The sequence below is a fragment of the Carassius auratus genome, chromosome 26, assembly GCF_003368295.1.
Source record: "Carassius auratus strain Wakin chromosome 26, ASM336829v1, whole genome shotgun sequence".
NCBI lineage: Eukaryota > Metazoa > Chordata > Actinopteri > Cypriniformes > Cyprinidae > Carassius > Carassius auratus.
The window spans coordinates 1,206,010-1,221,372 of record NC_039268.1 but is presented as its reverse complement, the minus strand read 5'-3'; the positions used below and the strand labels follow the sequence as shown (position 1 = coordinate 1,221,372).

Sequence of the window (15,363 nt, the reverse complement as noted above, 5' to 3'; positions counted from 1 at the left end):
ATAAAGTTATCGTCTCTCAAAAGAAAAGACTCGACTCTGAATCATTGAAACGATTCGTTTTTAAAATGAATCCCAAGCCGTTTCATGTTGATGGCAGCATGATGGGACATTAGCATATTGCCAGCCCACTTGCTCTTTTACCAGATTAGCTTCAAATGAGGGGTTTGGAAAAAATCAATCGCTGAGCGTATTGTTTGGGAGTCGTTAAGCAAGTAACGTAAAATAAATACATATTATAATACAATAAAAGTGAATTCCAAAACCAAAATATGAACCTTTCATTACCCATAATAAGGGCACTTAAATAACCAAAAGCCTTATATTCTAGAGGGAATGGACTACAAGAATTCACCTCTCTGGGCTGCTCATATCGGACGAGCTTTATTGTGTTCCCGTTATAAATGGATTCACCTTAAAAATGTTTTTAGCTTAGATCATTATTAACTTACATTACCAACTTAAACGTTAACATGAAATTTTACATGTGTTTTGTAATACACATTTGATCTGATTTTATTGTTGCCTTGTACTTATTTCAATTCATTAATATTAACGCACAAACAAAAACATTTTCATTTCATTTTATGAATGTAGGCTAACATTATTTAATACATATTGTCGACTGTTAATCAAGGCCAATTACCAAACTATAATGTATACAGCCTGAAGTGTTACAAATGTATATGTAAAATAAAATGAATTGACAATTAACTTAATTCATTTTCTTAAAATCCTTAATTTCTTTTCGACTGAAGAAAGAAAGACATGAACATCTTTTTATTGACATGGTGGTGAGTAAATAATAAGCAAATCTTATTTTGGAAGTGAACTGACCCTTCAAGTTCAAAAGTTCAAATTTTAATCATTATAGAATTCTGTTCCTTTAAAAAAATGTATCTATTGACATGTTACCATATACAGACACATTCAAAGAGTAGCATTCAAAGACTTTATTCATCTCAAACGTGTCCCTTCATTTTGCGCCATTAGAGAGATCAAGAGGTTAGAGTAGAAGGAAATTCTTTTAGATATTTCTATTTGATTCCACTGTTGCTCATTGTCTGAGCTTTGCACACTCCTTTCCCACCGACCTCAAAGGCAGCTCCCTTGTAAGTGGCCACACATTGTTCATTGGTGCGCAAGTCTGGCTGGACCTGCTCCCACACTTTCTTCTTAGGGTTCAGCTCCTTGTCGGGCTCACCTGGAACAACAAAACAGAGAAGCGGAAAGTCTGAAGTGCTGATTAGTTGGTGTTTTTTTCCCAACAGCTGTTAAAAGACTAAAACAAGAGCTGGTTTTGTAATCAACTCATTATCATTAATATCCCCTTGCACAGACCAATTCGTAATGAATCTAGAACGAGTTTAAATAATTAGTTCGAGCCGAGCCAAAATGAGAAGCTCCAAGAACTCATGGAAAGCAGATGAAGACAGGTGTTTTTCCTACTACCTGCAATAAGCGGTCATAAATCAAACCAAAATGAATTCAAAAGCTTGATTTGAATGCAGACGGGGATCCTGTAACTTGCATCTGTTCTGCTGCTGACCTTTTCGCAACCATCATAACCGCTACAATCCAAATGAGATGAGAAATTCACAAGCGGAGGAAGGACTGAGAAAGGTCACAGCCTGTCTCCATTACTTTTAATGACGAGTTACAGATGCGTGCGGTAAATACAAAATAGAAAATGCAGAAATAAAGTCGTCATATGAATCAAAAAGACTTTTACAGGAGAGAATATTGAACTATTGCGTGGCAATCCATGAAAAACGGCAAAACAATACAAGAAAGAGTAGAAAAAGGTAGTAAAAAATAATTTAACAAAATAAACTGATATGACCACTTCTTTGATTTAGAGGTCATTTATGACTCCCAACAGTTGGAGGAAGTTGGAGAACTGCCTCATTCCTGCTGCGTACTTTGGTTTGGGGAAGAATAACTGTGATTAACTTGGAAAAAAATGAATTGGACAACATTATGTTTTTTTGGCTAAATGGAAAGGTGTAAGAGACATTATTCTCATTGTGTCCTGTCCAGATGGTCCTCCTCTGCACTCCACATTCACACATTTCCTGGGAATCTCCCCGTTGTTGTGTCCGGCTGACTGCAAATGCTACACTCCTCCAAATTGCCAGATCCACCATATTGTTTCACAGCACGAGAATAACATTTGTATCTTTTGTGAGGTTCTCTTAAGCACTAAAGAATTCATTTTCTTTTCTTTTTTTAAAGGGAAAATAATATTAGCTCATATAGTGGAGCACAAACAACTATGTCACCAAACAGAGAACTTCATGTTCTTTACTGCGAGATCTTAAAGAATTAAAAACAGACAGTTGTGGTTATATAACAAAATCTTGAGAATCAGATCCACGAGAGGCACATGACTACCTACATGAAGTCTGGTCTAGATTAAAGCTTATGTTAGCGACCCGAAAATGGCCACTTAAACAGGTAGAAACCTTTTGAACAATTGTGACCCTGGAGCACAAAACCAGTCTCAAGTGGCACAAGTATATTTGTAGAAAGAGCCAATAACACATCGAATGGGTCAAAATGATCAATTTTTCTTTTATGCCAAAAATCATTATGATATTAAGTGTAGATCATGTTCCTTGAAGATATTTTGTAAATTTCCTACCATAAATATATAAAAATATAATTTTTTATTAGAAATATGCATTGCTAAAAAATGTATTTGGACAACTTTAAAGGCGATTTTCTCAATTTTTTTATTTTTTTGCACCCTCAGATTCCAGATTTCCAAATAGATGTATCTCAGGCAAATATCATCCTATCATAAATTATTCATCAATGGAAAGCTTATTTAGTGAAGTAGAAATCTCAATTTCAAAAACTGACCCTTATGACTGGTTTTGTGGTCCAGTGTCACAACTTTCAAATGGCCAACCCATAAATATGAGCATCCCTCACAAGATGAAGACATGTTGTGTCAGTTTGATCAATGATGTCAACATCTCGTAACCAACACGGCAAACTTTGAGAACTATGGCAAAGGAAGATCAAAAAAACCAGAGACTTGGAATAGTGCATGCATCATATGGATCCATTTCATTGTCCATTTAGAGCATGACAGCTCCTGGTTACCATATGCTTTATTCAGTAAGAATGTTCCATTTAACTTTTGTGTCCCATAGAAGAAAGAAACTCAAACTGATTTTGGAATCATAGCAGAACTTAGATTTTTGTGAGAACATTTCCTTTAATAAACCAGCATGATACACTCAGATTGGCTCCACAAAGCAGATTGTAGATGCCATTGGACTGCTGGGCAGTAATATCATATTGCATATTGCAGTACGTTTGTGTATAAATATATAAAGTTACCTGGGAAGCCCTGGAAGGTAACCCTGTCTCCAGCCATGGCTCCACTTGGGGGATCCAAGATTTCAACCTTCTCTGGAGAACTGGCACACATAACCATGGCCTGGGATAAGACGCCTCTCATTTTAGCAGGCTTCAGGTTGCATAGAAGCACAGCCATACGATTCTGCATCTAAAGATGAAAAAAAAAAAAAGAAAATAACTAAATGTGTGGCACAGGAACCTAGTGCAATCTTTTTAAGTGGTTAAAAAGAATACTATAAATTTAATATCTAATTTATTGCATGGCAGAATGGGAAATTATGCAATGGACCAAAACATCAACAGCATACTGTATTATGAGGAACAGCTGGGCAACTTTATAATTGCTGAATTATTTGTTTTTATAACCAAGAACCAGGGATGTAGAACAAAACAGACCATTAACAAAACTAATAAATTGAATACATGCAATAATCATTCAACTCATCTACTTCCAAAATGAACTCTAGACATTCATAATTATTTCAACTTTATAAATGCCCAAACATACTTAAAGCAACTGTGATGTAGTCATAACCAGAGGGGGGGAAACCCAACATGATTAAATTAAATGAATGAAGGAAACAGATGCGTTTTATGGGTGTCATTAGAATTTCTGACGAGCTGCTAGGAATCCCCTAAACAAATCATAAACTCGGGGTTCTGGAAAATAAAGCACAAGAGACTGAGCTGTCTGCATGGAGCAGGTTTATGGACCTGCATGAATCGTAGTAGTGCAGACGTTTTATATGAAACAGTAAAACTGAAATATCCCCCTTCTCAATATTCTGACACATAACACCTAATCAACAAGAGCTGCATTCATTTTATGGCAAACAAAGATTGCTCTCAGGTACAGTAGCAAGACATATAAGCAGTCACAATTTTTTTACTGAATGATGCAACGCATCTACAAATTTGAGATCTGGCTATGATTCAGTTAGTTTTGTGTATGATTCATGTTTCGGTTAATATGACGAGACACTGGAAGGTTTTGTACAAGTAAACAATTTTTTTCATATTAAGGAAAGGAATCTATTTTGAATAAGTCTACATGCTCTAGCTAGATTAAAAAGTGTAGAGTTAATTAAATTCTACAAATCAATCAGATCTGACAATAAAAATTAAATGCACTGATTATAGAATTGAATATCGTAATTAATCTGTAATTAAAGCAATTGCATTTTAATAATGTAATTGTATTTATTAAATGTAATTTATTTTAATGTAATTAAAAATGTCATTTTTTAAAAACAAATAAAAATTGTTACGTTTAATTCTAATAATTATTTTAGGTGCTTTATACTTTATAAATCCCTGAATAAATGTGATCAAATTATTAATAATATTTCTTACATTTCAGAAAATAAAATAACAGAGTATAATTCATTGCAATTACAATATTATTTGTTTATCATGCTTTGATAAAAAAGTAATGCGACCGATATTGGTTTTTTGACATCCAATGCCTATACCGATTACTTGGAAAGCAGGGGGCCGATAGCTGATATAAAGGCGATATAATTATAATTTGTTTTTAGTAGTATTAATATTTAAGAAATTTGAAATCATTTGACAAAGGATTAAAAAAATAAATGTATAAAATTAACATACTTATACTTAAGATGAGAGAGTATTTTTCACAAATAAATATTTAAAAAATATATAATTAAAAAGGAAGTAACCCCTGTAGTCAACAGTGCACTTAGTATTCTGGGAAGTTTGTGTGTATTGGGAATCATATTTTTCAAATAAAGCCAGGGTAACACTCATTTTACATACAACACACAGAGAAAATGACATGAATATGACGGTGTGCAGAAGCATAAAGCGCATCATAATTTAAAATCACATTTGAAATTTAAAGCATTCAATTCACATGGACTGACCGTCACACAGATAATACGCGATCATGCAGATCACATGCACACTTCACAAGATCTCACAGCTGGATTCGACTACGTTTGCACGGTTTGTAAAATTAAATGTTCATTAGTCATTCAAAATAAAAGTCCCGCCTCAAACACATCAGCAAAGCAGAAAAACTTATCGACCAATGCCGATATTTGAAAAATGCCAAATATCGGCCGATATATCGGTCGACAACTTATGCTTTGCAATTTCTAAATAAATGCATGAAATTATTTGTTGCATTTCAGTGATTATTGATAATTCCAATGACCGTCGAAACCGGACTCAGTGATAAACATGAGTTAGATGTGTCAGTGTACCTGCTCCAGAGGGATGTGTTTGACCAGGCCACTGACAACAGTGCGTGGAGCCGCTTCCCCAACATCCACCTGTTCAACGTAGAGAGTGTCGGCGTCAGGGTGCTTTTCAGCGCTGAGGATGCAGCCCACTCGCAAATCCAATCGAGACACATCTACTTTCGCCTCTTCCTGAGGAGGCGCCGCTGGCTTCTTCTCCTTCTTCTCTCCTGGACCAAAAGTGCATTACGAATCATTAGATGATGTCTTTCACATATTTGTGTGTTTGTAACTTTGACAATTACAACCATCACCCAACACACCCTAAATATCAGTAAAAAACACAGGCTGTGTATGTAGAGCTGTTAGAAACATTGTACCAACCTCGGTACAGTTTTATTACAGTACATATCCACCCCAAGGAAATGTGCTTTAGTTTGATAGGTGTTTTTAAAGCAACTCTTTGAATTATATTTTTAGCTTGTTCATATTGTTCCCTAGGGAGCTGTTGGGATGCATTTAAAAGTCTGGAACTGGGAATTCTGTCTGCTTTTCATCCGGGTTCTGTTTTTAACTTTACCCAAAACAATTGTGCCAACAATGGCTTCAGTATGGTGTTTGTTTCTAATTGCTCCAGTCATTTTGTACAACTTTACCACTGTTTCCGAGACCTGTGGGGTTTGGGGGAAACCGTTTTTGGAAAACCACTTCACCCTTAAAGTCTTGAAAATAAAAACCTCTGTGTAGTCTATACAACATTAGCACTGAACACAATGATTTCCAGACGGAGGAAATCAAAGCAACACAGGTCAAAAGTCTAGGGTCAGTTAAGAAATAATACTTTTATTCAGCAGGGATGCACTCAAATGAATAACAGATTTGCAATCAAGGCAACACATTACATTTTAAAATGTGCAGCACTGTAAATACCATAGTAATATTTCACAATATTCCTATTTCACTGTATTTTTGATCAAATAAAGTCAGCCTTGGTGAGCATAAGTGACATTTTTTATATCTTACTCCAAATGTTTTAACGGTAGTGTAAGCTTTTCTGAGTTGATAAAATCAGTTTACTTTTTTTTTTTTTTTTCAACATACCAATTTTTGCCTTTAATACTTGAAAAAGCCATAAGGCACCAAACTGAACGTTATTTGGAAACCGCCAGTAATATTTTCTTTCATAATCGTTCATTTTCACACACCACTGTAAGGTGACCGGGCTAAACCTTCTTTATTTTCTCAGAAAACCTTTTGAGTTTCAGGTAAAGATGTCAATAGCTGTTAAATATGCTGCATATTCCAAACTTTTAATAAGGAAAAATGAGTGTAGTAGACAACCCTTCACTCTGAAGCATGCAGACTACGTGTCTAAGTGATTCAATCCCAGCCTTTGTGGTTTAATAATCACACAGGGCTATTGTGAATTTCACTGGTGATTTTGATTAATCACGCAGCCCTAAGTTCAGAAAATACTGGTAGAAAAAGTGCCAAGAGTCCTCTAAATGTGAGAAATCATGCAGTTCTACCAAAAAATAGATACGCGTGAACTACTGGTGCTACATCCACACGGAAACACAGCATTCATCAACAATGAAGGAAAAGAGACATATTTGGAAAATTATGAAACTCCTTTTAACATCTGGCCAGGAGGAAACACACAAGTTAACTTGTTTTTCCTCAGCCTATAAATGCACAAAAACAATCTGCGATCTGTACTTAGATATGAATAGAGTGTTCCCGAGTTGAAGGGATTTAAGTGATTGGAAATGAAAATCATTTTCATAATAAAGAACCATGAAAGGAAATCTAAGCCATTTCAAATGCTCTATTCTGTAGGGCAGGAATACTTAGAAATATAACCCCCAGAAGACATCAGTGAGGTCTTTAAATCTGGTTTGCTTTCAGATCTGGTTATAACCCAAATGAGTTTGACCTGCATCCACAGCTCACATTCACTCATGGCGTCCTCCCAAACTCTACCAAGCTTCAAACGCGTTCGTTATGCTGCACTGTTTATGAGTGCGGGACTGTGTGCATTAGTAAAACGTCTTTCTTATTCATGTTCCTATTTGTAACTGAAGTGTAAACATTCACATATTGCCAAAAATGAAATGAACCCCTAGTCATGACACAGCCTAGCCTTATCAATTAATTTTTATGGCCCTATATTACTGACACTTTCTTCCAATTGCAATTTACAGCCTAATTAGACATAAAAGTTAAGATATTGCTAAGTTTTGAATGGTGAGGCAAATGAATCAATAGCACTGGAACTTTGCCTTATAGTATCAGTAATATGCTTACCCTTCTTCTCGGCTTTCATCTTTTTGCCGTCATCACTGTTTTTGGCTGGTGGGGTTTTTGTGGCTGGGGCAGGAGCAGAAGGGGCTGCTGGGACAGGTGGCTCTGAGGCTGTGGGTTTAGAGACACACTGGATGCTGGGCTCTGCTGAAGGCACGGACACATCTTTCACTGTAAAGAACAAACCAAATGATTTGACTTCTTTATTGCAAAAAAAAAAAAAAAAAACCCACAATGTATCTGTGAATGCTAAATGCTCAACACAAGTAGCATTTCATTATTTCACCAGTATGTTGTGATATTATACCTCCTCTTCTCTTTTCCATTTCCAGAAGTTGTTCCTTCAGTTCCTCAATGTCCTTCTTGAGCTTGGCATTCTCCGCCATCAGTTTCTTTTCCTCTTTTACTGTGGCCTGCACAACTACACCGAACGTTGCATTCATTAGAACAAGACAAAAACATTCATTCAGAACTTCTCAACTCAACTGTCTACTGCTAATCATTTGCTATTTTATTAATATACACCACTGTTCAAAAGTTTGAAAAAATCTTCCAGAACATTATAAATCCCTTAATGGTCACTTTTGATCAATTTAATGCATGCTTGCTGCATGAAAGCATTTATGTCTTTCAAAAAAAAAAAAAAAAAAAAAAAAGACCCCAAACTTCTGAAAGGATAAATATCTTTAAATATCATTAAATAATACAAACATACGGATTAAGTATTATAATTTTTTTTCTTTCTTGTTTGTCGTGATAACGATTTAATTTTCATGTGATCTCAACTAAACAAAAGTTGTTTTATTTGTTGTTGTTGTTTATTTACAGTGATTGTTTGATCTACTGTAAATTAATAATCCATGGCCTCTTAGGACTTCTGTACAAACATCATATTGTTTTCCTTATCAAATTAATATTGTTCTGGCCCAACTGGTATAAATTAGTGCCGTCAAATGATTGATCGCATCCAAAATAAAAGTTTTTGTTTACATAATGTGTGAGTGTGTACGGTGTGTATTTATTATGTATATATATGTATAAACACAAACACATTTATGTATACATTTAAGACAAATATTTTATGTTTATATATTAAACATTTATATATAATATAATAATGTTTAAACATGTAAATATTTTCTAAATATATACTGTATGTGTGTGTCTTTATATATACACATAATAAACAGGACACATACATATATTTTGTGAGAGAAAAACTTTTATTTTGGATGTGAGTGATTGTTTCACAGCACTAGTATAAGTGTTCGAAACCTCTGTGAATGCAAATATGATCTTTCCAAGCATTTGCATTCTGAAGTCGATTATTAAAAGATTCCTCTTTCTACTTTTGATCCTCTCAGACATCCTCATTGGTCATTGACCCGTGATCAGCACACATGCACGCCTCATGCATCCACTTACTGGCTTTCTCCTTCAGCAGCTGGACCTGCTGCTTGAGGTATTCGATGATCTGGTCAGCCTCCGCCGCCTTCTGTTCCAGTCTCAAGAGTGAGGGTGTGTGGCCTGACATCTTGAACAGGGATCGTACCAGGAACCTGGAAAACAAGCCAAAGGAGAAGATCAAACGCGGTAGGAACTCTTAGTCACTCATAAACATGTTCACAAAAAGAGGATCCACAGAGACATCCTATCCATGTTTGGGAACATGCGGCACTAGAGCACGACCTCTTTCAGTGAGATCTTTTCAGATCTTTGGCGCACGTAAACACGAGGTGTTTGGCAAACTTTACAAGGTGCTTTAACTTGTAATTTATACCGATACATGGCCAAGTTTCTGTCCTAATCCCCTTCCATGAAGGAGAATTATAATGAAACATCTGACACCAGCCAGATGCTCAACAATAGATCGGCTAGACGCCAGACAACATGCGAAAACCTCATCAAAGCGTACATTCTCCATCGTAATCCCAGTGAACCCTGCTTTGGGTTCGCACTTCAGTACCGCTTGAATCGCCTCGCCACGTCCAGGTCAACTAAAATATTCCTCAAAAAGGAAGTGGATGGATTCAAACCATATGGCATCTAAATGTGTGTGCTCTCATGTCCACAATGAGACAAATACTGCGTAATTGCATCACTGTCCTCTCAGCTCTGTGTTTTGATTGAGGAATCCTCTTTGGTCCCACAACGGATCCCATTCAGTCGGAAGACAGCTGGTGAAGGACCACAGACACTTTACACATTTGGCTTGGGCTCATTCACTGCAAAAGGACTAGGGGAATTTTTACAAGGCGTAGGAAAAGAGAAGAACACATCATAACACACAGTGCAGGGTGGTGCTGGAAAACAACAGCTGGCGCGGGATGAAAACAAAGAGTTCAGATGAGGAAATTAGAAACACAAAAAAGCTGGAGTTGATAATATCGTGGATCAAAGTCTCTTGTTTTTGAAGTTCTTGAACTGCTTTAAATGGGCCTGTGGTGGAAGGATTTATGAGCACCATGTCAGGACTGTTTTCATTTGCATAACCCCTGAAAATGAGTCCCGGAGCCCAAACCCTCCCCCCCAAAAATCCCTAAAAGCTCAGTTGTCACTGTAACCCATAATGCCATTCAACAGAGGTCATCGGCATCATATGACAGCCTATAAACATGAATGTTAGCCATGCAACGGATATAAAATGTATGAAATGCAACCAAAAACAACGGCGTCTGTGAAAGAAACCTTGAAAATGTTCCCATTTAAGGCCAACTGACACCAGTGAATGTAACACTTGCAGGAGCAGCTGTCACTGTCATGCAAGTCTGAATGGTGAGGAGATAATGACCACGCACTTGTGCTGCACATTAGTCAGCACTTCCATTGGCCACCAGCATCAGTCCACAGTAAAGACTTCATTCTCTTCTATTCATCTTTAAGAAATTATAAACGATCTTAAATACTCTCATCTCACAGGGATGTTTTTATGTAACTGTAATGGTCTACAAATAACTGCATGAGGAACCAAATGAAAAGCACATGACGTCCTATGCATGTAAACTATTTTGGGACACAAAATGGAATAGGATTTAGTTTTAATGAATGTATGACAATAATAACATATTATCGTTTACAACACCATAATGCATTAAGTGACCACACTAGTTTATGATTTCTAAAGGTTATGTTTAGAGTTGTTCCGATTCCGATACTAGTATCGGAAATATCTCCGATACCACAACAAATTCTGGCATCGGCATCGGCGAGTACATGAACCCATATACCGATCCGATACCATTTTCTTAAAAAAGACCTAGTTATGACCGCAAGCTTTGCCTAACCGCTGCACGGTTCTTCTTCGCTGCTCAAAATGCATTGAAAACACAGGAAGTTGTGCTGTGTTGCCACAAGCAACCCCTGTTTAGAGCAGCGAAGAAGAAATGAAAACGCGTTAGCAGCCCTTATCTATATATGACTGGATCACTCATCACATTCTAAACTGCCAAAACACAGTGAAGCCGCTACTATATTATAGATCAGTGGTTAGCAGTATGTCTCTGTAGTACCGGTAGTTACAGACTCTCGAGTATATTCAGTACCGGCAGCTGCGTTCAGTCGCTTCCGTGTAAGTCAAAGCGCAGGGCTCCAGACAGTAGCCGAATATATACTAGTGTCTGTGAATATTAAACTGCAAAATACTATTTAAATATTACTCCCGCAAAATCTACATCTCTGTGGGTGACTGGCACAGATGCGCGAGAGCTCGCTGTTTTGTAGTCTCTGCTGTGTGTCATGAGGACACGAACGCATAAACCGTCACTTCATGAGAATTTACCGTTTCATTTGAGAATACGGTCATATCATAAACACAGACACTCAAAGATCTTCATGGCAGCCCATTAAAATAAATGTTTGGTTTACATGAGTAAATTGACAATATATAAAGCTACTGTTGTAGCCTACAGTAATAATAATACGTCTCTATAATAATAATAATTATGCCTAGATGGTTGCTTGTTTTTTACTTGTTTTGTTGTAAAGAGATTATCTGATTAATAGATCTTTTTTGTTGCAGTTTTTTTATACAGTTATATTGTAAAACTTAAATACCTTTTTTAGTTTGCGGTGTTAGATTTTTGGCTGCATTTGAAGTTCTTTTTTGCATAAGAAAATAAATAATACTGTCAAATTCATGTTAGATAATAAAAATACTGTAATAAATACAGTAGTTCACCATGTATTTGTTCATGTTTTATTGAGGGATCTGTCTGAAGCACACCATAAAAAAATTCTAGCAATTTACACAGGGCTAGTAGTATATACAGCTGTATATACAGATATACACCCAGGTATCGGATCAGTACTCGGTATCGGCCGATACCCTGAGCCCAGGTATCGGAATCGGTATCGGGAAGAGAAAAAGGGTATCGGAACATCTCTAGTTATGTTAATGGGCTCATTTATGTTAAACAAATTAAACAAGATTAAGGCTTTTTCATATATAGGTGGCCTAAGCAAACACAGTGTAGTTATGCAATTTGATAAGTAGAAGACATGCATGGTGGCACTTTTATCTGTTGACTTGTTCAGGACAAGTAAATAAATCAGTTTCACAGACTATAGTCATGGCCAAAAGTTTTTGCACTGACATAATTTTGTGTTTTGCAAAGTTTGCTGCTTTAGTTTTTGTTGATTATTTTTCCACACGTGTCTATGGTATACTGAAAAACAAAATGAAAACAAAATAAAGTTTTAAAGGCTTTTATTGGCAAATATTTTTAATTAGTCAATACACTGTTGACCCTTGTTCTTCATTACCTCTGCAATTCACTCAGGCCTGCTGGATATTAGCTTCTGGGACAAATCCTGACAGACAGTGACCCATTCCTGCCTTAATAGATCTTGGAGTTGATCAGGACTGAGATCCGGGGAGTTGCCTGGCCACAGATCTAAAATTTCAATGTTATGATCTTCGAGCAACTTCTTTATCACTCTTGCTTTGTGACATGGTGCTCCATCATGCTGGAAAATGCATGGATCATCACCAACTTGCTCACTGGAAGAAGTCGCTCTTTCAGGACGTTTTGATACCATTGTTTATTCCTGGCAGTGTTTTGGAGCAGGCTTATGAGAGAGCCCACTCCCCAAACATGGATGGTCTCAGGATGCTTCACTGTAGGCACAACACAGGACCAGTGTTCACCTTTTCTTGTCCAAACAATCGATTTTCCAGATGTCCCAAACAGCCAGAAGGGAGCTTCATCAGAGAAAATAACTTTGCACCAGTCTACACAATAATCTAGAAACAGTGTGAATGTCCAAAACAAGAGCAAACTTTGCAAAACACTAAATTTCACCCCCAAAACCTTTGGCCATGACTGTAACTTACATCCTGCACATAAATGAAAGTAAAAGAAAGACAGACAGCAAAGCAATCTATTAAAGAATTAATAATTTCTAAGTAAATTTTTCATAAAGGTTTAGATAATCATTAAGAGGGAAATAATATATTAATCATTGATGCAATTTTTCTCATAAATTATCAAATAAATTAACTTTTTTTAAGCCTTTAAGGCAGATATCTACGCAACGATGGAAATGTAAACATGATACGATTTTTTTTTGTTTTTATTTTTAGTAGTGATATTCATACAGAAGGATCATCGTGACTCGTGATGTCATTTGTAAACTTCTTTATATAGATAACGTTACAGTGCTGACTGTCACTTCACCTTTCAATCTTCATAACACATCCGTACTCTCACAGCTCGACTTTAACTACATTCCTAACACACTGCATAGAAAAACAGACAATACTCATATATTAAAACGTCAACGCGAGCTCTGTTACTCACATAAAACTGCAACCGTACGGTTCTCTCCTACAAAAGCCACACGCTACACTCGTCTATCTTCTCACACCGCCGTCGGAAGATGATGACGTCACGGTCACGCGGAGATCAGCTGTTCGCGTGCGCGGGATAAACACGTCATCGCGCGCCTCTGCCGTTTACAGTCGCCGGAAGACTACACCGATCGCTCAAAATTACACATATATCAGAAATATCATCAATGGACACGTGAATCAAATGGAGCAGTCTTTCGTTTCAGACAAGCAGGTATGCCGCTAATTCAATGTTGCGTTTGTAAACCCCAAACGTCAGAAGTCCAACAGTCTAACGTTATTTCAATGATATGAAATTTTGTCAAATATCATCGGTTCGGTTTGCAACCGCGTCAGACCAAAATAGTAAGTTATGCTCTAAGATGGAATATACACGTTTTAGTGTTATGATAAATCTAGTTTATCATATTTTATATATAATATTAACATACCTGACGCTCCTAATGAAAATGTACAACAAATGTACTGTTGTAACACTAACTGTTGTTACTGTTTATGCTGTATTTAATGTATAATAGCCTATACGTGATATTAATAACACATTAAAATGATACAAAAGTATATTCTGTATAACTGTATGTTGTCTGTATATTGCCTGTGTCAGTGTTTTTGTTGAGCATCCGGCGAGTCATGCAGCCCCTCAGAGATGCGGAGCTGGGGGCCTCCACCTTCTTCGCCTCTCCTCTTCCTCATGATGTGTGCGGCAGCAATGGGCTTCCTCTCACCCCCAACTCCATCAAGATCCTGGGACGCTTTCAGATCCTCAAGACCATCACCCATCCCAGACTGTGCCAGTATGTGGACATCTCCAGAGGGAAGCATGGTAGGATGTCGTGCGTTTCCCGCTACATGACCGGCAAATCATCAGAGGCCCAAATAAGATGAAGTCTAGTCAACCCACAGTGCTTTTATTTCCATAGTGCTTCATGCAATACAGATTGTTCCAGCTTCACAGTATTAAACAGGGAAAAATTAATCAACATTAGTGATCTCAATGATTGAAAAATTAGACCAATGTAAAGCAGCTGTAGCAAGACAATAGTGTCTGTCAGTTCAGTTAAATACATTTGGTTCATTATGAGACAAGCTCTACTGAAAACAGCAGTGTTGTTCTTCAACTCGAGTTAGTTCAGCGTTTATTCAGTTTGGTTCAATAACTGTCCATGTTGCAAAATGAATTCAGTTTATTTCATCTATAAAGCAGAAGACAACAGTGTCATTATTCAGCTGAAATTCAGTTCGAGTTTTGTCCTCATCCAATAGTGTCAGTGCAGTTAAAACAATAAGGGTACTTAATATGAAATATCTCTTAAGGGTGACCCGACATCAATTGATAAATTACAGTAAATAAAGTTTATTTCCTACAAATATCAAAAAAAAAAAAAAAAAAATGCATCTCAGTGTTGAATCTTGTAAACAATATTGATACCTTTTGTAAAGTATCAGAATTGATGAACACTGCAACACTGACACAGTTATTGAATTTGATTCGGAGCGATAATGACCTTTATAGCTGAAATGGAAGTTGTTTCATAACCGATGACCATGCAACACTGACGCTGTTATTTTCCCTGTTTATTTCTGTGAAGCTGCTTTGAAGTAATCTAAAGTGCTATTAAGTTGAAATGTGTGCTTTTT

At 36.7% G+C, this 15,363-nt stretch overlaps 2 protein-coding genes across 2 annotated transcripts in view; one reads left to right on the top strand and one right to left on the bottom strand.

Annotated features, from left to right (window-relative positions):
* Positions 1–357: 357 nt before the first annotated feature.
* Positions 358–13,707, bottom strand: LOC113044028 (aminoacyl tRNA synthase complex-interacting multifunctional protein 1-like). The gene is made up of 7 exons (XM_026203617.1): positions 13,676–13,707; positions 9,303–9,436; positions 8,185–8,298; positions 7,881–8,048; positions 5,598–5,803; positions 3,349–3,517; positions 358–1,201 (listed from the first exon to the last, which is right to left on the bottom strand). Coding segments are annotated over exons 1-7 (960 nt in total). The 5' UTR covers positions 13,678–13,707; the 3' UTR covers positions 358–1,034.
* LOC113044027 (TBC domain-containing protein kinase-like protein) overlaps positions 13,707–15,363 on the top strand; it is a 47,296-nt gene continuing 45,639 nt past the window's right edge. The window contains exons 1-2 of the mRNA XM_026203616.1: positions 13,707–13,939; positions 14,330–14,548. Of these exons, the coding sequence (XP_026059401.1) occupies positions 14,356–14,548 (193 nt within the window). The 5' untranslated portion in view covers positions 13,707–13,939; positions 14,330–14,355. The remainder of the gene's footprint in view (positions 13,940–14,329; positions 14,549–15,363) is intronic.

Coding starts and splice junctions, on each gene's coding strand:
- LOC113044028 (XM_026203617.1), bottom strand. Junction 8,049..8,184: donor AATGGAAAAGAGAAGAGGAG/GTATAATATCAC, acceptor TGTTCTTTACAG/TGAAAGATGTGTCCGTGCCT. Junction 1,202..3,348: donor TACCTTCCAGGGCTTCCCAG/GTAACTTTATAT, acceptor TTGTTGTTCCAG/GTGAGCCCGACAAGGAGCTG.